Source organism: Myripristis murdjan, chromosome 7 (assembly GCF_902150065.1).
Source record: "Myripristis murdjan chromosome 7, fMyrMur1.1, whole genome shotgun sequence".
Lineage (NCBI taxonomy): Eukaryota > Metazoa > Chordata > Actinopteri > Holocentriformes > Holocentridae > Myripristis > Myripristis murdjan.
In genome coordinates, this window is record NC_043986.1 from 29979487 (window position 1) to 30002816 (window position 23330).

The following is a 23330-nucleotide window of genomic DNA, read 5'->3' on the forward strand; positions in this document are numbered from 1 at the left end:
GTTACACGAGGAAAGGAGACTGCAGCAGAAACGAAGATGAAACCATCGGGGCAGGATGGGACAGGAATCTTGGTTTGGGTTTGGGTGAAATATTGTGGAACCCAACTGGGGCAGAAAAAATAAAACCCACACGCAAACCTGTTTGAATCCGAGCTCAGTACCCTTTGCAGTACGATATTTTGGATTTTGGACTGAATATGCCTTTACTCTTGGATTCACACCACTATCAATGCACTACAATGATCTTATTCTGCATGAGATGTAAAAAAAAAAAAAAAAAAAAAAAAATCATAAACGCGTGAGGCCATTCAAAGTCAGAAGAAGCTGTACGATCAGCCAGGTAAATCTAATTTATTTAGATTGAAGGATATTTAATGCTAATATTATATAACATTATTTGTGCTCTGCATACATCAATGTGTTTGTATTTTGCTTTTCACTCAGCTTCAATCTGAGGGGACAGATTTGTGATTCGAGGATACATGTATGAATCTGTGCATGCAGATTTGTAAACAGAGCACAGATTTGCATATGGATTTATTTTTCTACCATGTGACATCAGGGGGCCTCTGTAGTGTACAGACCCTATTAATAGCAAAAGCCAATTCATGCTTCTTGCGGTCTGTCTGGTCTGGGCGGCATCAGCGGCGATATTACATAATTTTGGCATGTGCAACGGTGTGTGGAGAGTCCAGAAACGGCCTCAGCACTGAGCCATGCATCTCTGGATTTGTGAAGCGCCGTGGATTTGTCACGTAGGCCGCACTGCAATGGCTGGCAGGATCGTAGCTGTGAGAGAAATGCTGGAGGTCAGTGGTGCAGGATCAACAGCTCAGAGCCTGCTCTCTCAAGCCACTTTGGCTTCATGGGCCATGAACTGCCTTTTGTCCACAGAGACCGCATGTACTTCCCACGTTGTAAACACTACAAAACACTTAACAGGAGCATGGATTGGCTTTAAGAGGCGTAAGATTAGAGGCGAGAGTGAGACTGAAGTTTGACCCCGCAACTTGAGGAGACTTGTCTCACCTGTCACAGAGAAGCTCTGGGGTGAAAAGTTTTTATGCCAATAGCCTTTCCTCCACCTGGATGTTGAGCACACTGGTTCATAACTGGCCTGCAGTGTGTGTATGTGTATGTGTGTGTGTGTGTGTGTGTGTGTGTGTGTGTATTTACAGCACCCTTACCACCTCTCCCACTCCTGAACTCTTTTCAGCCGCACTTGATAATAAATTGGGCTGTTTTTCAGCAAGTCAGAGGTCCATGACTCCCGTGTCAAACTCTTCAGTGGACCCAAGACACAAACGCACACACTCATATGCGTGCCTACACACACACACACACACACAAAGCGGCGCACACACATATATGCATCAACACGCCAATATAAAACCCATTGACAACAGTGACAGCTAAAACACACCAAAGCAGAGAAACTCTCAAAAGGGGAACTGAGTTCAAAAACCACAGGGGCAAAGTTGTGAAATGAATGCAACTTTGATGTATGTGTATGAGTTTGTGGCAGTCGACTTCATAAACAAAGCATATGGACTAAGAGCGATGTCTTTTTATTTTCCCACTTCTTCTGTGTCCTTCAGCCTCTTCTTTCCCAAATCTCATTCTCCGCTCTTTCGCGTACACCGAAGCGATCTACGAAGAAGGACCTTAACTTTCTCTTTGCCTTTCAATATGACGACTGTTTTCCACGCCGAATCCACTGAAAATCATTTCAAATTGTGTCGATGCTTTGTACAGAAGGTACATTCCTTGTGCATCATGGTTATTTTTTTTAGTGTGTTTAAAAAATGTCTTCCTTAGAAATTTGCTAACTTCATTGTCCATTACGTTAGTTTCATGTATGGACAGAACACGACACATGGAAAGTTCATCGCAAGTGCTACTAGAATGTTCACCCAAATCATGATGTTTCCATGGCAACACCCCGGCTTACTGAGTCTCACGCACCAAGTCAACACTGATTTCCATGGCAACGTTATCAAATGTGCCATGACAGCCAGTGTAAGTGTACCAGCTAAGTGACCGCTAGAATACAGATTCATATATTTAAGGAGAGTTGGAAAAGCTGTTCCATCCATTTCAATTTTATGGCTTTATCTGTCGTATATTGAAGGATCTTTTCACATTCTCAAGGGCTAATGGTCAGTCTTGGCTCGGTTAATACTGTCAGTAATAGTTAAAAAAAAAAAAAAAAAGTTCCCCATGTTGAGAAGTGACTCAGAACCAGACTGTTGTATTCTATAGGTCAAGTTACCCTTTAATCGATGCATAAATGGCTTTACATAGAAGAAACATAAACCAGTGATGTCCACATGAAAACACTTAATTTTTGTCTTATATTCTGGAAAATGTAGTCTGAAACATATAATTTTATCCTCAATGTTTATAATTGAGGCATCTTTTAAATAGTTAATCAACATAAAATTGCGCAGTGGGAGACTTTTAGTTACAACACGACTGAAAAGCTGAAAAAGATTGGATGCATCATCTCTAAATCACAATATTTCAGCACACCCAAATTCATACATGGACTACCTTCCTTTTCAAGCTCTCTATTTTGTTGCGTCTGCTGCACTCTATTCTCTCTGGTTATTGCCGGTCTTTGGTTTTTAAAAGGCAAAAATTCAAAAGGAAACAAACACTAAATCACACTGCTCCTCCTGTATCTTCGACTCTACATGAAAATAATAGTCTCAGGCAGCAGACCTTTGTCAGAGCATTACGTACCGATACGCTCCAGTGAGTTTTTATCATCCTTTGTTCAACAGTGAGTTGAGGTGGAAGAAAACAGTTAACACTTTCCTGAGACTTTTTTCTTCTTCTTCGGGAGGAAGTCACGGCTAATGAGGTACAAACAGACCCTCAAATAAAACCAGAAGAGAAACAAACTAAGGAAAACGTGCTCCTTGCCACGCGGATGAATGTCATTTTTTGGTTGAAGAATGCAACACTGATGTTAGCGGCGGAGAACTACAACGGAGCAATTTGTTGTGATTTAAGAGTTCCACTTGTGAGGTTTATTCCTGTTTTCTCCAGTGGGCAGGAAGTCACAGCGATTGAGGCACAAAGAGACACAAATAGAGTCTCAAAGGAGAGAAGGTGCTACTCGCTGCATGCTACGTCAACTTTGCAGAAAAAAGTTTTGGCTCTTTGAAATCGGATGTGAAAACACTGCAAGACTTTAGCCCCAATTAAGGCACTCCACGCTAATTTAGAAGCCTGGTATGAAAGCCCTCCGCCTCAGTTTCTCCTCAGAAGTTTTCCCTCACTGTGCACATATAGAATATTTGGTGAAGAGAGAAACTTTGTGCTTAATTAGGCCCAGTTTTGATAAATCTACAAGACATTTTGTAATATTTATTCACGCATAGCATTGGGGTGAGGGTGGCGTTTGACTGCTTGTTCGCTCCATGAATTTTGTGTCAAAAGTTGAGCTAATAGGAGTGCATAGTTTAGTGTAAGTGCATGTGCATGTGTGTGTGTGTGTGTGTGTGTGTGTGTGTGTGTGTGTGTGTGGAGGGGTGGGTTATGTGTGCGTGGTCAGCAGGTCCACCAGGCAACTGAAGCCTCTCATTCTTCTTCATTAAGGATGACTGCTGAGGGGCCCGCCATCTCTCTCTCTCTCTCTCTCTCTCTCTCTCTGTCTCTCTCTCTTGTTCACTGGATCCTTTCTTCTTTTGTCCATCCTCAACCTTTCCTCCATGGCTACTTCTCACCCAGTCAACACATCTCTCCCTCCTCCTCGCTTTTTACCTCCGGACTACCCACCTCTCTCTCTCTCTCTCTCACATCCTCTCTCCTCATTCTACCTCCCTTCATGCCTCCCCTACCCACCTCTTCCTCTCCCCACGTCTTCCTCCGTCCATCTTTTCTCACTCCTCAGAGCTCCATCCCATCTCCCATCATCCTCTGTCTGCCTCCTCCTCCACCTCCTCCCTCAACTGTCCACCTCCTCTTCATCAGTTTCTCCTCTCCCTGCGCATCTCTCCGTTTTCTCACTGCTTTCCTCGACGGCCCACCTCTCTGCGTCCTTCTCTCGCCGCGCTCTCTTTCTTCCCTCGACTAACCATCTCTTCTCTGTATGTTTTTCCTCTCCTTAGCTTTCCCTTTTCTGCCACATCCATTTCTCTCTTTAGTTTGTTTATTTTTTTTTTTTTTTCTTTTTCTGTAATGTTTCTCTGGCCTCGCTCTATCCGCACTCATCACAAGGTCAATCTCTCCTTTCTCTAAATTCTTTTTCGAAACTATTTCGTTATTTGTCTCGCTTCGACCGCGCTCTGGCTTCTGCCTGACAATGTTTCATCTTAGCCTTCACTTTCTATCTGCCTGGTAGTTTCTTCTTTCGCTTTGCTTTCTTGTCATGCTTTAATGCTCCCTTCTTTTTCTTTCTGTATATCCATTTTTCTCTGTGTCCACACAATTTTTTCTTACGGCCTTCCCTTTTATTTCTCATTTGCCTTTTCTCTCTCTCGCGCGCGCTCTCTCTTCATGTCAGACTTTATTTGTCAGCCTCTTTCCCCATTGGTTTATTACATTGTTTTCTGGTGTAATAATTTATCCCAGCTTTTATTCCTACCCTCTTTTTTTACTCTATAGAGTCTTCACCTATGACAGAGGCTAGCAGGAAAGTCAAATATACTCCAAGGTTATTTTTGCCAATTTCTTGAAAATCTGTTACTATTCTTATGGTCCCCTACTTCACAGGAACCCTCAGTTTGCGTTTCATTTCATTCCATTTCATTTCATACTGTCCTGATATCTTAATTATCTGAAAACTGTTAAAAAACTTGCCAATAAAGTGGGGTACAGCAACTGTTTCCATTGCTAGTCTGTGGACATTTCTGGAAAAAAGCAATAATATACAGAAGAATAAGGCTGATGGCTCCACCAAATATCAGAAAATGACACTTGAGCCCAGTTTACTATTAAAGCAAGTTGAGCTACACTGGAAACAAAGATCTCGCCACACTGACAGATTTTCTTACTTTTAAGAACACAAAAAAATGCACTGCTGTTGTTGAAGCAGCACTGCAACCATAAAATGCCAAAGAACACAAAAGTAGAGAGGCATTTCCTGCATCACTTGATGAATTTTATTTCTTCTACCCATCAGTCTCTAGATGTTGTCAGTCTTTGTACGCCTATATGTTTTTGTTTTTTCTTTACCCTCCACCCCTTTATTTGTATCAACGGCTGTATTTGGCTTTTAGAGTTCATTTGTACATATTGTTGTTTATCTGCTGGCAGAGTAGCCGGGCTGCTGTGATCCTTGCACCAGCATGACTCCACTTCAGTCAACAATAAAACCAATGGCAAAAAAAAAAAAAAAAAAAAAAAAAAATCAATATCAGTTTTTCTACCACTCTGGTTGTCTGGCTTTGGAAGAGTCGGTATACATTCAGATGGACAATACGTACAGGTTTATCATCAGTATTATCAGAGGCCTTTGAGGGTTTGTGCTGTCGATAGGGTTTTCCTTTGAGAATGGACTTATCAAAACTTAATGAAACTGGTTTCTGTTGCCCCTTATCTACTGACGCGCGGCCCACAGGGTATAATACTTGTGCACTAAGCTGCCTCATACGTCAGAAACAAGAGACGGGATCCTGCACTACGGCCCGGGTAGTTTGATTGAAACAGGCTTATTTAGATGGATCTACCATCCACTAAAAAAAGACATTTCAATGTGTTCATCACTTCCACATCTTTGGATAGCTCAAAAGACCCAGCACTTTTGGCTCTTCCTTTGCTGTATAGTTTCATATTTGTTAGGATCAAAAACAAAATCATTGGTTTATGGCTATAGCACTACAACAAATAGAAAATATCTTGTGCATCATTTTGTACAGTGGGACAGGGTTGAAGACAATCAGGTATGGAAACTGAATTAATTTTCCACTATGACGTTCACAATCTTGACAAGTGCGGGTCAAACAGAAACCACAGTCCAAGTTTAATGATTTGTCATGTTTCATGACTAGTTACAGTGATTTATTACAAAATCCTGACAGGATAACAGGATTAAGACGAGAAATAATGCAGTAACATGCACAATGTGTCAGGGAGCACACCATATACTATCCGACCTTTCTCCCATCTGTACTATCCTTCTGCATTTTACACTGTTAAATAAATTCCATAGAAATTATCTATAAAAGTAATAATAATCAGAAAGACAGCTGTAACTTTACTCAGTGTCTGGCTGGATATACACTGATCCCCCTGAGGCCACACGGAAGCAGCACAGTAATAAAAGACACCAACAAGAGTAAAAACAAGAAGTTAATTTTCTATCTGTACTTATTGTTGACTTGAGTGAAGTCGTGCTGGTGCAAAGATCGCAGTAGCATTGCTGGGAATGAATCATTTCTGTGCGCCAGCCAGACGAGCCCCTTCATTTATAGCTTGTCTTTTGGCGGTGCTGAGTGGACAAGTGCAACAGCTTGGCAAGTTCAAGTGATGTTTCATATTGTTACGACATGCTTATCTTTTAAAAGATATGTTTTAGAGAGATGCTGTGGGTAGTTAAGAACTGATAATAGTTGTTTATTCACATTACTTGGTTTGTAAATTCACTTATTGTACTTGTAACCTACAGTTCAGAAAGAAAAAAAAAACTGTACCGTATTTGATAAAGTAAGCCAGCCAGAAAAGGCGGTTTTGGTGCAGAACCAAAATGAACATCACACTACCAAAGTGAAATATAACACTATGCCAGAAAATAAGGGGAGTTAGGGGGAAAGTCAGGGAGAAAAATAGTGGAATATGATGAGTGTAAAGATGATCATTTTGCCTTTCAGAGACAGAAGAACAGCTAAATCATAATAAGAAAATTCTGCAGTGTCTACCGATGGACAGTGGAACTGACATCTAATCACCGAATCCTCCCACTCAGTGTTGTGCCTGAATCCTATAGTTGTCAAGCACTGACGAGTCCAGCAACTTGGATAGCTGAACATTTTAAATTTTTGTTACCTGTTTTTCTTCACCAGATACTTGTTATTTTGTGTGGAAAAGTTTCTGCATTTGTCCTTCAGTCTTCCCCACCAATACCTGCTGTGCATTGCTAATTTTCTTCACTGAAACCATGAGGCACTCCTAGCTGCTACAATCCTTTACATTTTAGGAAAACGGAAATCCAAATTAGGAGGCCTTACCACAAAATTACAAGTATACAGCATGATGACAAACAAATATAACTAAAATACCCTTCAAACTGTCTATACCCATATAGATGGACTACAACTTCCCATACAGCTTGACTCCTACAGGTTCAGCTTGTTTTTCTTAGGGAAGACTATGAGAAAATGCAGTTGAACGGTGAACCAAACGCAGAAGTGGGGAGGTGTGAAGGGAAGAAGTCCATATGCAAATTGTGCTACACCTAGAAAAACAGCTCTATCTTAACTCTTTGAGTGAATGTGTAAATTGTCCTGTGGTGGACAGCAGATGTGACAGCTCATCAGCAAGTCCTCCTACTCACTACTAGAGCTATGAACGGCATGATTGTCAGGGACTGAGGAGTCCAACACTTTTGCTTAGTTAACGAAGCACAGGGATGGTAAATTTTAAGGGGCAACTAAAGGGGACATTGAACTCACTATAAAGCAAGCAAGGGCCAAAAAGGTGCCCATGAAAGAAAGTCTGGGCATTGTTGGATTCAAACTGTTTGGACAAGCGACACCAGCGAGGGTAGTTGTTTTTGGTATACACATGTTTATTTCCTTTATGCGCATTGGAACAACACAAAAAAGCTTAAGAAAAAAGCCTAATTTGACAAAACTCCAAAAATAGACTGGAGATCACAAAATTATTGGCACCCTTTTAAAACTGTGGGTAAATCATTTTATTTCAAGCATGTGATGCTCGTTTAAACTCACCTGTGGCAAGTAACAGGTGCTGGCAATATAGAAATCACCCCTGAAGCCAGTTAGAATGTATAAAAGTTGACTCAGCCTTTGTGTTGTGTGCCTGTGTGTGTCACACCAAGCATGGAGAAGAGAAAGAAGAGCCAAGAAAGACCATCTCCAGAGATCTTGAAGTTCCTTTGTCCACTGTGTGCAATATAATCAAGAAGTTTATAACCCATGGAACTGTGGCTAATCTCCCTGGACATGGATGGAAGAGAAAAATTGACGAAAGAATGCAACACAGGATAGTTCGAATGGTGGATAAACATCCTCAGTCAACTTCCACACAAATTCAGGCTGTCCTGCAGACTCAGGGTGCAAAAGTGTCGGACCATACGTCATCATCTGAATGAGATGAAGCGCTATGGCAGGAGACCGAGGAGAACCCCACTGCTGACACAGAGACATAAAAAAGCCTGACTGGAGTTTGCAAAAATGTACCTGAGTAAGCCTCAATCCTTCTGGGAGAACGTTTTGTGGACAGATGAGACTAAGGTAGAGCTCTTTGGCAAAGCACGTCATTGCACTGTTTACAGAAAACGGAATGAGGCCTACAAAGAAAAGAACATAGTACCTACAGTCAAACATGGTGGAGGTTCAAAGATGTTTTGCGGTTGTTTTGCTGCCTCTGGCACTGGGTGCCTTGATTATGTGCAAGGAATCAGGAAATCTGGAGACTATCAAAAGATTTTGGGCTGGAATGAAGGGCCTAGTGTCAGAAAGCTGGGTCTGCGTCAGAGGTTATGGGGGTTCCAGCAGGACAATGACCCAAAACATACCTCAAAAAGCACCAAGAAATGGTTGGAGACAAACCGCTGGAGAGTTCTGAAGTGGCCAACAATGAGTCTGGATCTAAATCCCACTGGACACCTATGGAGAGATCTCAAAATTGCTGTTGCAAGAAAGCACCCTTCAAATCTGAGAGACCTGGAGCAGTTTGCAAAAGAAGAGTGGTCCAAAATTCCAGTTGAGAGGTGTAAGAAGCTTGTTGATGGTTATAGGAAGCAATTCGTTTCAGTTATTTTTTCCAAAGGGTGTGCAACCAAATATTAATTTGAAGGAGACAATAATTTTGTCAGGCCCATTTTTTGAGTTTTGTGTAAAATGATGTAAAATTTGGCTTTTTTTTCACATAAATGAAATAAACATGTGTATACCAAAAACATTTGTAATTGCAATCATTTCTGGGAGAAATGGTGTATGTTCTGGAAAAATTCCAGGGGTGCCAATACTTTCGTTCATGACTGTAAGTGGCAGGTGGTTGGATCAACCATCTGTCTATCACAGCTAGCGTTTTCAATCATATGAACCATATGATGTAGCATGAGAGTACCAAAGCTAAGCAAACACCAGCAACTGATGGGGAAATTGAGCAAGCATATTAGTAAACATATTGCTAGCTTGCGAGCTAGCATTGCTAGCATGTTGGTACATGATTCTTACCACTTTTGTAAGGAAAATCTGAGTTGATGTCCCATTGTTTCTGTTTTTCAATTCAGTGTACTGAAGCTTCTCGTTGTTGTCATCACCTAAGTGATACCGGTGGTTCCTCAAAGGACTCTGATTGGTCCATCTGTTTTGTGGCTTACGATCTAACACTCTGGCTGGATTGTGACCAGATGGTTTCATGAGTCAAAAGAAGATGAACTGGTGAGATCAGCTGGCTGCGTCAGTTTAGAAAAGAGGAATAAGGAGAAAAGCAAAGTAAAGCTGAAAATAATTCCCTTTCTCAGAAGATAAGGTATGTCTATCTTAATGCACTGGGTAATTTTGCAAAATGTCTTCTGATGGCTGGCAAATTTGATATCTTATGTCATTTACTGTTTCTGGGTGTTCCTGTGAGCTATTGCCTGGCTACTCCAGCCAAGCTTGCTGGATTATTGAACTAACAAACAATATTTTTCTATCCTTTTAGTCTCCACACTGAATTAACTGCACGGGGACATAATGCTACTGGTCTTGGGTGATGACAGCTGAGCATCTCACAGTTTTGTTAAGCTGGCTTTTCTGTTTCTAATGGTTTCTCTCCACACCGCACACAACTCTGCACAATCCAGGTACGGACTGGAATGTATGGGCATGCTTAGGAACTGACTATGTCTTAACACTCCCAGGGTCATGAATGAATGAATAAATGAATGAATGTCTTCTGTGTTGTATGTTATTATTATTTATATCTTCTGTCAAGGACACTTGCTTGCACCAATGGGGTCAAATTTTTCTATTTGCTGAAGAAAGTAAAATAAAATAAAATAAAAACTGAGGGAATAAATGAGGCAGTTAAGGTGGCAAAGAACAACCTTCCCAGAAGAAAAGGTCAATCAGGCTTGATGGAATGGGTAATTGCATGAAGACAAAATGTCTGATAGCTGGCAAGTCTGACATCTTATCAGCTGGTTATTGTCTTACTTCACTGCACTTGTGAAAAAGTGAAAAAGCAGGTCCATCCCTCAGATGGCAGGGTGAGGTGGTGAAACCAGGAGTTTGGATTGCAGAGAGATATGGTGTCCTGGTGCACAGGCTAAATGAGACTGTGTCCAAATCTTTGCCAGTCACTCTGTTGTTCCTCAAGCACTCAAACTTTATTGCTTTATGTTTTGTACCACTGATTCTGCCTCCTCTTCTCTCTGTTAGGTGCTATTTGGCTCGCTTCTTCCTTCCCGTGCTGACTCTCTCCCTCTCCTCCCTCTACTCTCCCCGTCTGACAGGTGGACTTTAGGAGTAACTCCCTGTGCATTAGACCCAAAGCCTGCTATGTCTGCACTCCACATCAGGGCTCTGGATGTGTGTGTGAATGTGTGTGTATCAATACTTGGCCTTGCTGAAGGGGGAAAAAAACAGCATTAAAAGTTTCAGAGGTTTCAACTTGCAGCTGGCCAGATCTCGACCTTGCTGTAGCGCAGCACACATCTGTGATCAGACACGCTGCTGTAAGCAGCGTCTCCCTGGGTTTTTCCAAATCTCTCTTCCTGTCACTTTTCCTCTGAACTTTGTCTGTCTCTGTTTTTCTGTCCTGTTTCGCAATTTCTTTTTCCCTCCTTACCTTCTCTCTTTCAGATTCTCTCCCTCTTTTTTATGTTCTCTCATTCCCCATTTTCTGTTTTTCTCTCCCGCTCTCAGTTTTTCTGTCTCTCCTGCCTTCCATTATGAGCCAAACTTCTAACGTCAATCAGCATCAAAATCAGGCTCTCTCTGAGCACGGTGCTAAATGACTGGGGAATCCCACTGCGCGAAAAGACAGTGTGTGTGCATGTGCATCTGACAGTGTAGCCAAATGACTACAGAATCCCACTGAGTGCATGGCCTGTGTGTGTGTGCGTGTGAGCAAGTGTGTTATATCTCACAGTATCCACATCAGGCTCAGTCTCCCAGTGGATAATGACTTGAGATTGTCTGCTCCGTCTCTGCAGGCTCTGTGGGATCCTCCCCTCATTTACCATCCCGCACACACCCGCACACACACACAAGCACACACATAAAGACAGCAGTGTAAACCCAGCAGGAAAACGTCTATGATCTGCTGGCCTGTCCAGTGACCAACTGTGACATTCTGATCAAAACAAATCACGCTCTCTGCTATCAGACAGAAAAAATACAACACGGGCCCGGCCAGATTTGGTCCCAATTAAGCCCTCCTTTACTCATTTAAAAACTCAGACAAAGAAACCTATCATCATTTTTCTCAGAGGCTTTCTTATAGCATTGGAATCTAACATTTTGCCAGATCAATTAAAAATGCAATCCAGGTCTATTCTATTCAAATCATGTGCATGAAAGTCTAGTTTCTTCTGTTCAGTCCAGGCAAGCCCAAAATCTGGATACTACAGCAACTTTGTACTTAGTTGGTTACTGACACACCTATTTTGCTTATCAGCATTACAGAGGAAACTGCCTTTTAGTGTCTCTTACCCTACAGCCTGCAGCCACACTGAGCACGGCTGTGGTGTTACTGGGGCTACTCCAGCAATGTCTCTGTTGTTTGTGAGCATGCAATCGTTATTACCTCAAGCCGCAGAGATTGAGTTGTCACCTGTGATTTCAACCACACTGGAGGATAGCAAAGTCAAAAGTGGCTTTCCCTCATCAGCTATTAGAAAGGTAAAAGTTGCCAAGCTCTGTGATGTAAAGTTTGTTTTTCTAGTTCCATGCCGTCACTTGCATGCTCTCTGTTGTAAAAGGATAAATGTTAATCTCTCCAAACTCCACTGCTTCCATTGGTGGGTTGTCATTGTCATTATGGATGATGTTTTTTCAAACCCACAGAACTTTATTTTACAAGGTTTTCAAATACTAAAATACCAATTGTGTGCTGATTACAATTACAGGGAAATGTGTAGAAAATTATGCACAGGACATCTAGATATTTTCTATTTGATGTAATGTTGCAGCCATAAAACAACATTTGTGTTTGAGAATTTCACTCAATATAAGTGTGATGTAGCTTCAGTGAAGCTGCATCCAGCAGATACAGAATATGGATGAGCCACTGGGATACAATATGGCAATATGAAAAAAAAAACAACAACAAAAAACTGTTTGTTCTAACTTTGAAGTTACTTAAGGGAAAACTGACGGGAAAATCAGAGTTCCGCAGGTTAAAAATAAAACCATATTAAAGACTGTGTGTATAACGGGCTGCCTTGCATTGCCTCTGGTACAATGAAGTATTAATTTTAATCTTAATTTTTAATCCAATTCTATGTAGTTTGTACCATGTACCTAGTTTGTACCACAGTAACACACAAAGAGAAAAAAGCAATAGGCCAGCCATGTAACAACAGATCAACTGGGGGATGATCAGTGCAGCATTTTTTTTTTTTTTTTTTCAGCATTTCTGCTTTCTCGCACAGAGCAGAGTGGAGGGAAAGAAGGAAGGATGGAGTTATGAAGGGGTGTGAGGTAGTAATGGCATGAACAGATATCAAAGATCTGAATCAGACCTGACTAATGGGATATATGACATCCGAGAATCACAACCTATTTATATATTTAGGAATATGGTCAGTTATTAGCTAAATGATTCTATGAACTATTATTATTTGTTTCATATGTATCATAAGTGTCCCTTAGGTGGTACTGTGATAAATCCACTCATTACTTTTTTCCACAGAAGTTGGGACAGTTAAGTACACAGATTTTTTTTATGATTTTTCTTCACTTTTAAGTCTGACAAGGAAGTATAAAGGCAGTATTAGCTCTAATAGGCAGAGAGTTTTATAATGTCAAGAATGTTGACTCTGATGCAGAAAAAAATGGATTCTTTTTGACAAAAAATAAATAATGGATAAATAAAAATCAGGAAAATGTTAAAATTGAGACCTCAAAAAATCAAATTCAGACTATTTTATGACTTCAAAAGCCTAATAAAAGTAAAACTGAATTTCAGACATTTTAAGATTTTCAAAGGACTTACAGTCTCCGTTTTATTTTGTCTTTTAATATGATGCCATGATGTGTTACAACGTTCTTCACCAATGAGTATTAAAGTCTTTTGGCATCCTGAAAAAAATATGGCTCTATTTTACAGCACATTAGCCTCTCTAATAGGAAGATATAATATAATATATATACACATCCAGAAATAAGTTGTCAGTGAGTCAGTGATAAGCAAACTAGCTGTGACAACTGTTAAAGGCACAAAACGGAGGAAGAACTTTGTGAACTCTCAAATTGACAGGGTGAAAGTCACAGAGATGCCTCGGGGGCTAATCAAGACGGAAGACCTTGATGTAGGTTATACCCAACTACAATATAGCAGGCTGTGCTGCACACACACACACACACACACCCCAACACATTGTGGTGTACGATCTGCTGTGCTCTTTTAAAGACAGTCTTCAAAGGGTTCTTGCTTCAGTCCTTGTTATCTCACACCAGCTAATATGAGGAAGAAACTTTCATGCTGGCGAGGGAGTTGCGCAGACTCCTACAAACACACACTAAGATGTACACACATGGATAAACCATACACACACACACACACACATGCACCATAGGAACATTATTATAAATGTGAGGACCCCTGTTGACATTTATTCCCGAATGATAAACCATAACCTAAACCTGATCCCAATTCTAATTACAACCTAAACCTAAGGCTAAACAAACCTTAATCATTGAGCACATTCTTTCCCTAACCCCAACTGTGAATGTGCGGACACACACTATTTCGCGAATGCTCTGTCTGTGTATATGAATGTGTACAGACATAATCAACCCACAAACACATACACAAACACCATTAGTTATAGCAGAGGAGAGGGATGGAGTTTCAGTGAGCTGATTAGCACATGCAGTATCGGTGCATGGCAGGGGAGGCCTCAGTGCCCCTGAGCAAAGCAGAGGAGAGCGGAGCAGAGAGCAACGTGGAGCACAACAGAACGTGGCTCGACTGCCTGATGACCAGCTACACCTTCACACACCCCCTGCTGCACAAACTTCCCGACCACCAGCCTCCATTGCTTCTCCCCAACTCCTCCTCGTCTTGTTTTCTCTCCAAGAATTTGTAACTCAAAAATGCTGCATTGATCGGCAAATTCGAGGAAATGTTCTCTGCTTCAGAATGACACAGCAGGAGAAATGGTGAAAGGTAAATTTAAAAAGGCTGGATTTTGCTGAGTGAATGAAGTGGTGGGGAAACTTGATTAACCTTCTTCTCAATCTTATTGAGAGTAAAGACCATTAGATAATAAAACAGGTTCCTTGACAATGAGTCTCACACATATATAAACACATACTGTAGATTATATTAATATGTATACTGAGATTAAAAACAAGAAGAGAGAAAAGAGGAAAAGAAAAAAATAAGATGACAATAAAAAGATGTATGACAAGAGAAGCACGCTCAGTATAATCTTGTAACATATGCAATACATTAATATGTTATAATATACCAAAACTTTATCAAGAAAGTGATCATCAGCAACAACTACTAGTGTTAGTCAGCCACAACAGACTGCTTAGTGACTGCTTTGACAAATTACCTCTTTATCCACGTTTTAGCCTAAATGAAAATAAATTTTACATGGATGAATATTTTTGTGCTATAGTTTCATTTTGTTGACTTTTGCCTGCTTAAACTGAAACAAAGCCTCCATTAGCTGAGCTTTGATTTTTTTATGATCCTCATTTAGCTCATGTAGCATCTTACTTCGCCCAACTTCCACATGCACCTGATGCGCAGGTGACAGAAAGTTAGTCATGGACATGAGGTGGTTACCATGGTCACCATGGTATTTATATCTACTGAGGCTTTAATTTACACTGAAAACATACAGGGTTACGTTGGGAGTTATTACAGTTTATCCTCTTGGTGGTGGGCTGGCTCAGAGCCCACCTTCTGTCCCGGCTTGACATATTTACACACAAAGTGAAGCTGGGTTTGCTCGACCTTTTATGTGCAGAAACGAGTTAAGTCACACTACAAGTAAAGTGCACGGGGAATCTCAAAATTCCACGGCACACTTGACCTTGTTTGAGTCAGTGTGCTGGACACACCATCTGAATACCTCTGCTGTAGAGACAGGAGGAACAGCCCAACAGAAAAAGGTTAGATCTCACAGTCAGTAGTCCTTAACCTGTGCTGATTGCTCACTGGTATGCCATAGAGTGAGCTCAGATGTTACATGAGAATACGCTCAAATGGAAGAAAAATCTATGGAAAGCCACAATAACACAACAGAATTCGCTTCAACTTTCTTCCCAGACTTTAGCTTTCATTAAACTGTATGAATATCTGTATATGATTCAATCTTCCTGATTAAAGTCCATGATGTTTGCTGCTTCACCAGCATCTATTTATACTCTTCTGCTTTGTCTGGAGTACCCACAGAGCTGAACATGACAGACCCAATCAGGTCTGTACAGGAACATGAAACTGTACAATTAGCAAGGTTTAACATCACTGTGGCACTGCACTTCTCAGATTCACACTACTATAAGTCATACTGTATCAACAGGGAATCATTACAACATATAATGGCACCAGAGGATGAAAGCTATGGTGACCAAGTAGACCTCAACATAAAAATGTCATATTTTATCAGAATAAGACAGCTTCACCTCTTCATCATGAGAGTGTGACTGCTGGGATGGAAGGGAAAAAAGATGGGGGAAACCTAAACTAACCTTAAAAGTTATCTTTGGAAGATGTATTAGAAGACAGCCTTTCAAATAAGAAATGAGAAGTTGGAAAGAATGCAATGTTTAAATTAGGTTAGGACATGACTCCTCTTCGAAGTGATTTAAGGCTGAGTTAACGCACTAAGGCTGGACATAAAAATTCCCTTTAATGCAAATGAACGTGGAGGAGAAAGTTTTAAACAGGCCCTTAAATTAAATCATCATATTTACAGTCATAGTGTGTTCTACAGTGCAAGCATTTTGCTTTCACAGGCTCCTTGAATTCTAATTATGGGACTGCAGAAAAAAATCTTACTGTGAGGTTTGTTTGGACGATGCTCTCTCTTTACTTGAAATCACGAGCGTGTCACACCCAGAAATTCATATTTGTGCATCACTGAAGTTAGTTTGTGCTGAATCCATGTAAACTTACAAAACCCATCACGAATGATTGGCAGGGCTCTTAATTTGCTTAACCTGAGTGCATAGAGACATTCTGAAAATAGTAATAATGGTAATTACTGGCATGTTGAACAACAAAACATCTAGTTTGACATTCACTTTTCCTCGTCTTTGTTGTTAGATGACAACCTGCTTTTTCATTGCTTGCTCTAAATTATTTTGTGCCTGTAAACTACCTAAAATTAGACCCAAGATGGTGTGGGATGAAGTGACAAGTTGAACCAAAGTTGAAGACTTTATCTTATTGTGACGAGAACTGTGTTCAGCTTTGAAAAGGTGTCATTTTTTCAGCATTGAAAGTAGAAAAACAAGTTTGGTAGAACTGGAGAACTTGGATTTCTTACTTTTACATCAGACATTCACTGTGAAAGCTATTTCTAATGACAAGCTTTTCCCCATGTAAAACTTAAAGTGACAGCACTCAAAATGCGCATCGTATTTTTTTTTTTCCTTTCCCTTTTTTTGGTTCATAAACCTTCACCAGAATAATTTTGATAACATGAGAAAAATTGGATTTCTTTCTTTTACATCAGACAGTCTGCTGCACTGAGAATGACAACACATTTCTCCACGGAAAACTTCAAAAGCCACCACTCAAAATGCATTATTTTGTCCCAAACACCCTCAAATCTGTCCTTCTCTAGGGTTGAATATGAAGTCCAATACATGTTTTGTATTTTCTTGCAATCTCTCTATTACTATGCAGTAAAAAGTAGCCAGCTGGCGTTAAGTCACAACTCGGCATAAATACCTTTGATCACTTGTTATAGGCTATTTTAAAAGCTGTGTATTTCCTAACAAACTCAACTTTTCACAAAGTAACAACTGGATGTTCATACACAGACTAATATACTGCAAGCTACTGCCAGGACTAAAGGGGTCAAGATAAGTGGTGTTTCTAATTTTGATGTGTGATGACACTGTTGCTCCTTTGGCCTGATAACCCCACAGTGATTCCATCTTATAATCCAACTTTCACCCCTTAAAGAGACAAGACAACTCTCACCTTCTTTGCAGCATCGATACACTGAATGTACTCTTTGGCCAGGTCTGAACAGCGCAGGGTCTCCGATCTGTTCTCCCTATAACAGGATAAAATCTGAGCCTGCAGACCAGGACACACCGGCTCTGTATTGCGAGGCCTGCAGAGAAAGGGAGCGAGATAAAAATCAAGGGGAGGATGAAAAGGAGGAGAAGGAAGGAAAGGGGGAAAAAAAACATGTTAGGAATGTCTGGAGCCTGCTTTCTTTTTGAAACATTGCAATTTGGGCAATTTCAGGCCAGCTCTGGACAACAAGGTAGAGAGAGACTGAAACAGAGGATGTAACCCTAGAGATCAGAGCCCTCATTAAAGAGAAACTAAACCCAAACCCAAATCTGTGTTATGCTGAAAAGTAGGGTGCCTGTTGTACTCAATGGGTGGTGACATCACCTGCCACAAAAGACCAGGCACCCTACATTTCACCATTATACGTAACACATCCTAATTAAAAATAAAAAGAGAAAATTCAAAAATTGGGGTAAAAAAAGAAAAGCCTGCTGATTTTGATCAAAGTTTCACATGTTTCTTTGGCTTGAAATGCTCGTTTCTTGGTTTGGTTTTTGCTTTGTGCTGTTGTCAAAAGTACTACTGCAGCGGTCATACCTGCTACTGCCATACCTGGAGAGAGTTGAAAAGGAACAACTGATGTGATCAAGCATTAATAAAACAGCGTTTCCTATTGCTTCGCAAGTGGGAAATGGCTAACACCCAGGCTGACAGCTACCACTGACATGAGAACATGAATAAGTCCAGTCTCTAACCCTTAACTACCACTGTTCCCATTCTTGCATGCAGTTGGCTCAAAATAAGGAAGCATGAACATGAAAAACCAGTGCAGATATAAACGAACACACCAACGAACTCTGCACTGCAAACTGCCTTAAACTCCCAACCAATCCACCGGCACGCAGCGGTTTGATTAAAACAGGCGAGAAAAAGATGATCAAAACAATCCCAGACACTGCAACACGTTTAGCATAAGCTATAGTGTGCATTGAACATGCTTCACTACAACTCACGCAATTAGTTGTAAATCACATTTAATGAAGTGAAGTAGGTTTGATTGGATCGAATAAGGCAGAAAAACACGCTTGGAGAGATTGGATTAAGTGTGTTTAATATGATAGGTGGTTTGTAGTGTAATTGGCCCGTGCCTGTCTATCTCTTTCACCAGTAACTATGACAGGCTCACTGCCAGGCTGCACGCCGTAATGGATTCTGATTGACAGAGGCAGAGACAAGCAACACACTCCTACGCAGGAACATATGAATGCACACAGAAAACCACCCCTCGCATGTTTGTAAATGAATGAACGCAGGAGCAGCCCGCGCACGCGCACACCTCAATACACGCCAACACTTCGATCTCCACTGCCCCGTGCTCCCTTGCACACACACTCTGTCTCTCTGAGGAGCGTTTAACACCGAGTTTAATTGAAAGCCAAATTAAAGGCTCTTCTCGACTTTGATTCACAGAGGAGAGCCGACCCCGGCGTTTCAATTACAACACATCCAACGGCCTGGCGCGTGGGCCCACACATGCACGCACACACCCTATTAGTAACACGGATGCAACGGCTGGTTTTATCTGGGCGTGGGTTATGGGGGTTAAAGAGGAAAATGAACATAGACAGAGGGAGAGAGAGAGAACAAAAAAATCAGGGAGGATAAGAGATAAAAAGATGAGAAAGGGAAGAAACCACACTTCCATCGGTGTTCTATCACACGGCTGTTTTAAAGAGCTGACGGCCTATCAGATCACTCTGTTCTCCCACACCACCTCCAATAGCTAATCTCCTCTGTTTCATCTCTCTTTTTTCTCATTTTTTGTCTGTCTTCTCGCTAACTCTGTTTCTCTCTTCCACCCCCCCCCCCCCAGCCGCCTTCGTTTCTTTCATCACATTAACAACATAGAGAGGACGACACCAAAGTGCCCCATCTTTCTCCCTCTCTCTCTTTGAGGCCCGGCTAAGATAAGGAACTCTCCTTTAATTTGAAATAAACGGCCTTCATCACGGAAGCCAAAGCCTCCTGATAGCGCCGCGTGGTTTATTAAAGGGGCTTGAAGCAGAAAATTGGTTCAGCCGCGGCAAAGCTAAAGCTCCGTCCGAACGCTACGCCAAATTGAAGGTGAGGTCTTAAATCAGAAATATTAACTGAGCCGCTTACACACACAAAAAAAAAAAAAAAAGAAAAAAGAGAGAGAGAGGCAGAAAGAGCGAGGGGCCCTGGCTTTTCAGCTGGAATGAGGTAAAGCAGCCTGTCTGACTGCCTGTTGTGGCATGTGTCCTGTGTAAGGTTTTTAATGTGTGTGCGGAGCTATTGTGTGTGTGTGTGTGTGTGGGAGCAGTCAATTTGGGGGAGTTTTCTTGCGCATCTGTGAGCGGTAAATATGACAAAACACACAGTGAGATTAGTTGCTTAATTAATGACGCTGCCCATTATTTTTAATCTCCGGCAGCGAAGGCGGAGGCGCGCGGAACAAAGAGGCCTCAGACTTCTGAACCACGCAGACCGGCTTACGGAGACAAAGACACGGAGAGAAATGAAAGGGGAGAAATTGGAAAATGGAAAAGACGCAAAACACAACAACTACAAAAAGCCTGTGCTGCTAAAGCTATGAGACAGATAAGGAAGATGCTTTTATCGCCTCTAAACCATGCCTCTCTGTGAGTTTGTGTTTTTTTTTTTTTTTTTTTTTTGGGGGGGGGGGGGGGGGGGGGGGGGGTGTCCTTAATAGCTTTGCCTATACATACAAAGCAATGTTTGTCTTACATGCCTTTTTATTTATATCTGTTCAACTAAAACGCAGTAATATCTCCATGTTGTTTTGTGGGAGCAATTTGAAAATCTTGTTAAAACTCAGCTCTCAGGAAGAACGAGGACACGTTACTGTCACTGACCTGATGACCAGCAATACAAATTCAGCGCCATGATGTCTGCAAATATCATCAGTTACAACATAGTGCAAGTGAAAAACAATTGCAATTAAAAAAAAAAAAAAAAGTATAGTGGGTTGATTTCTGCACCAGCCACATCTTAAAACATCGGAACTAAATTTAAGTCTTAAACTGCTTTTAACCTCTCTGCCAGTGCGATCAGTGAGTTTGTCATTATGAACGCATGCTGCGTGGCTGAGCGTTGTTCGAAGGACTTTATTTGAAATTCTAGCAGAGAGTGTAAGCTTTCCAAAGATAACAAACATGTCCTGTTGAATTATAGGGAAAGTATATACAATGAAACAGAAGACATCGAGATATTTTCTCTTTGATGTAAAGCTGCACACACAGTCATTCTGTTGTTTGGATGTGGTATTTTTGTTGTTTCACAGTTAACTAGTCAAAAAAAAAAAAAAAAGTAAATACATAAATAATAAATAAATTAATAAATTAATGAAAAGGCAAAAACAGAAACATGTACTTTGGGAGAAAACCAGCAATGAACAGAGAGAGCACATTTTTTCTCTCCCATTAAACTCCATTGTAGCTGCAGCTGCTCTCTATGTAGATTGTGTTTGGCAAATTCACCAACAAAAAAAAAAGTTAGTCTGAATACCAGGCTCTAAAGGAAGTGGAATGAATTGAAATTGGAACCTAAAAGTAAAAGGGGACATTTTTAGCTGAATTCAGACTGAGTTACGCCCTAAAAACACAAAACAGCATCAGAATGTAGTGATGCATGTGAATACGGTAGTTTTCATGTGTTTTGATCTCGTCATTCTGGGTTGTGTAGCTTCATGGGTAGAGCGTGACACTAACACCATCGGTTAGAAGTTCAATTCCCATCGAGGATGGCCATTCCCTCCACAGTCACTACACCTACATTGAATAAAAGTGTTCATGAAAACACCTTAATGTGTAACTGCTCTTTTAGCATCACATCTAAACACGCAAAATTGTTTATTCTTAACAGTATTTGTGAAAATGAACAACGTTTCAACAGACTGGACACACAGAATGTTTGAGCTGCAACATCCTGATGAGTTTTATCTCAAAGAGCTGCTGACAGGCATGCGCTCCTTACAGAACGTGACAGCCAGCGTATTGAATAAACACTAACTTTTTCTTCCACCAGCCACGCAGGCCGATAAGATTGCAAAATTCAATCTGCACTCGCATCATTTTCCCAGACAAAATTATTCCTGGAATTAGCACTTCCAGCTGAAATAGAAGAAACCCAAATTATGAAATATCAAATTAGAAAGGCTTACCCTTTTCCATCTGTTTGTTTGGTTGTTTGTTTGTTTGTTAACAGATATCTCAAATACCCCTTTTCCACCAAGGCGGTTCCAGGGCTGGTTCGGAGCCGGTGCCTGACTTAGCACCAGTTCTTTGGTTTTCCACCGCCCAAGCACCGGCCAAACTGGTTCCAAACTGGTTCCAGGCAAGCACCAACTTCAAGCAGGGGCTAAACAGGGGCCAGAGAAAGAACCAATGATGCAACCCACCACGTCATTGGTGGGTGGGGTTACAGACCCAAACGGGAACAGCAAGCGCCATAAACGTATAGCTAAACATAGTCGTCATTCGTTCCGGCCGCGAATATGACGGTTGGCCAGCAATAATTGCGTTTTTCACCTCTGGATTGCAAAGTAGGCTTGTAAAGACACAAGCAGTATTTGCATCGCTACGTCCATTTGTCGTCCATGTTTGTTATTGTGATTCCGAGCGAGCGTCTCGCACACCCACGTCATCACGTTTTCCGCTGACATGGCTCTGACTTGGCTCCGCTTGGCTCTTGGTTGGTGGAAAAGCAAACCGGTTCTTTGTTGGAACCAGTTAAGCACCGGCTCTAGCACCAGCACCGAACTAGCACCAGGTTCTTTTTGGTGGAAAAGGGGCAAAAGAGTTATCATGAAACTTGGTGGAACGGTTGATCATGGGCCAAGGAAGAACTGCTAAGTTTTTTCACGCTGATTGGGCAAAGTGGGGCGTGGCAGGGGGGCGTGATTAACTTTTGGTGAACATCCAACATGAAGAGCTGGCATATCTTGCCGTATACACTCTACTGAGTGCTTTTTTTCTAGTTGAAAAGAAAGAAGTTATGCAGTTAACAGCAGTGGAAGGCAATTTGATGTATGCATCACGATGAAAACAGCATGATCAACTCAAAATAGCTCCATGTCAGTGGACGACAGTCACAAGTGCCTCTCCTGTGTAGACGGCACCTGTCTCACTTGAATGCATTCTAGCCCACAACAGCTTGTCCTATGCTCAACAATCCTCACGACTTTCACCTTTTAAGACAGATGTTTTTTTTTATGTAGCTACATTCCACATAGTTATGCATTCAGGAAGCTTACTTATTCAATTCAACCCAGCAGACAGAAAAAAAAATGCTTCAAATTTGATGGAAACACAGCTGCTGTGGGTCCTTGGACAGTAAAAGCTGGTGTAAAGAAAGAGAAAGAGGTAGGGGGTGAATCTCATTCACCGTCCGCAGCCCTGATGTGTCGACTGCACGGCAAACCAGGCCAAGCTTATCTGTGGAGGCTGTAAATGGCATCTGACATGTTAGAGGGTTGGAATTCCTAAACGCAGTAGATTACCATTACTGGTTTGATTAATACTGGAGTGGTGGAGGGAGGGGGAGAGAGGGAGAGAGAGAGAGAGAGAGAGAGAGAGAGAGAGGTGGGAGAGGTGAAAAAGAAAGTGGAGCGAGACAGAGTTGCTTCTTATCTCCTGCTTGTAGCTTGTAGGCACCTGCACCCTGACAGCTTTTCAATTGACTGAGGGCACACATCCTCCTTTCCTCCCTCCCCCTCCTCCACCCCCACC

General features: G+C 41.4%; 1 protein-coding gene across 1 annotated transcript in view; it reads right to left on the reverse strand.

Annotated features, from left to right (window-relative positions):
- Positions 1-23330, reverse strand: part of chchd6a (coiled-coil-helix-coiled-coil-helix domain containing 6a) — a 100659-nt gene that overhangs the window by 11530 nt on the left and 65799 nt on the right. Inside the window, exon 7 of the mRNA XM_030056163.1 lies at positions 17518-17653. Within this exon, the coding sequence (XP_029912023.1) occupies positions 17518-17653 (136 nt within the window). The remainder of the gene's footprint in view (positions 1-17517; positions 17654-23330) is intronic.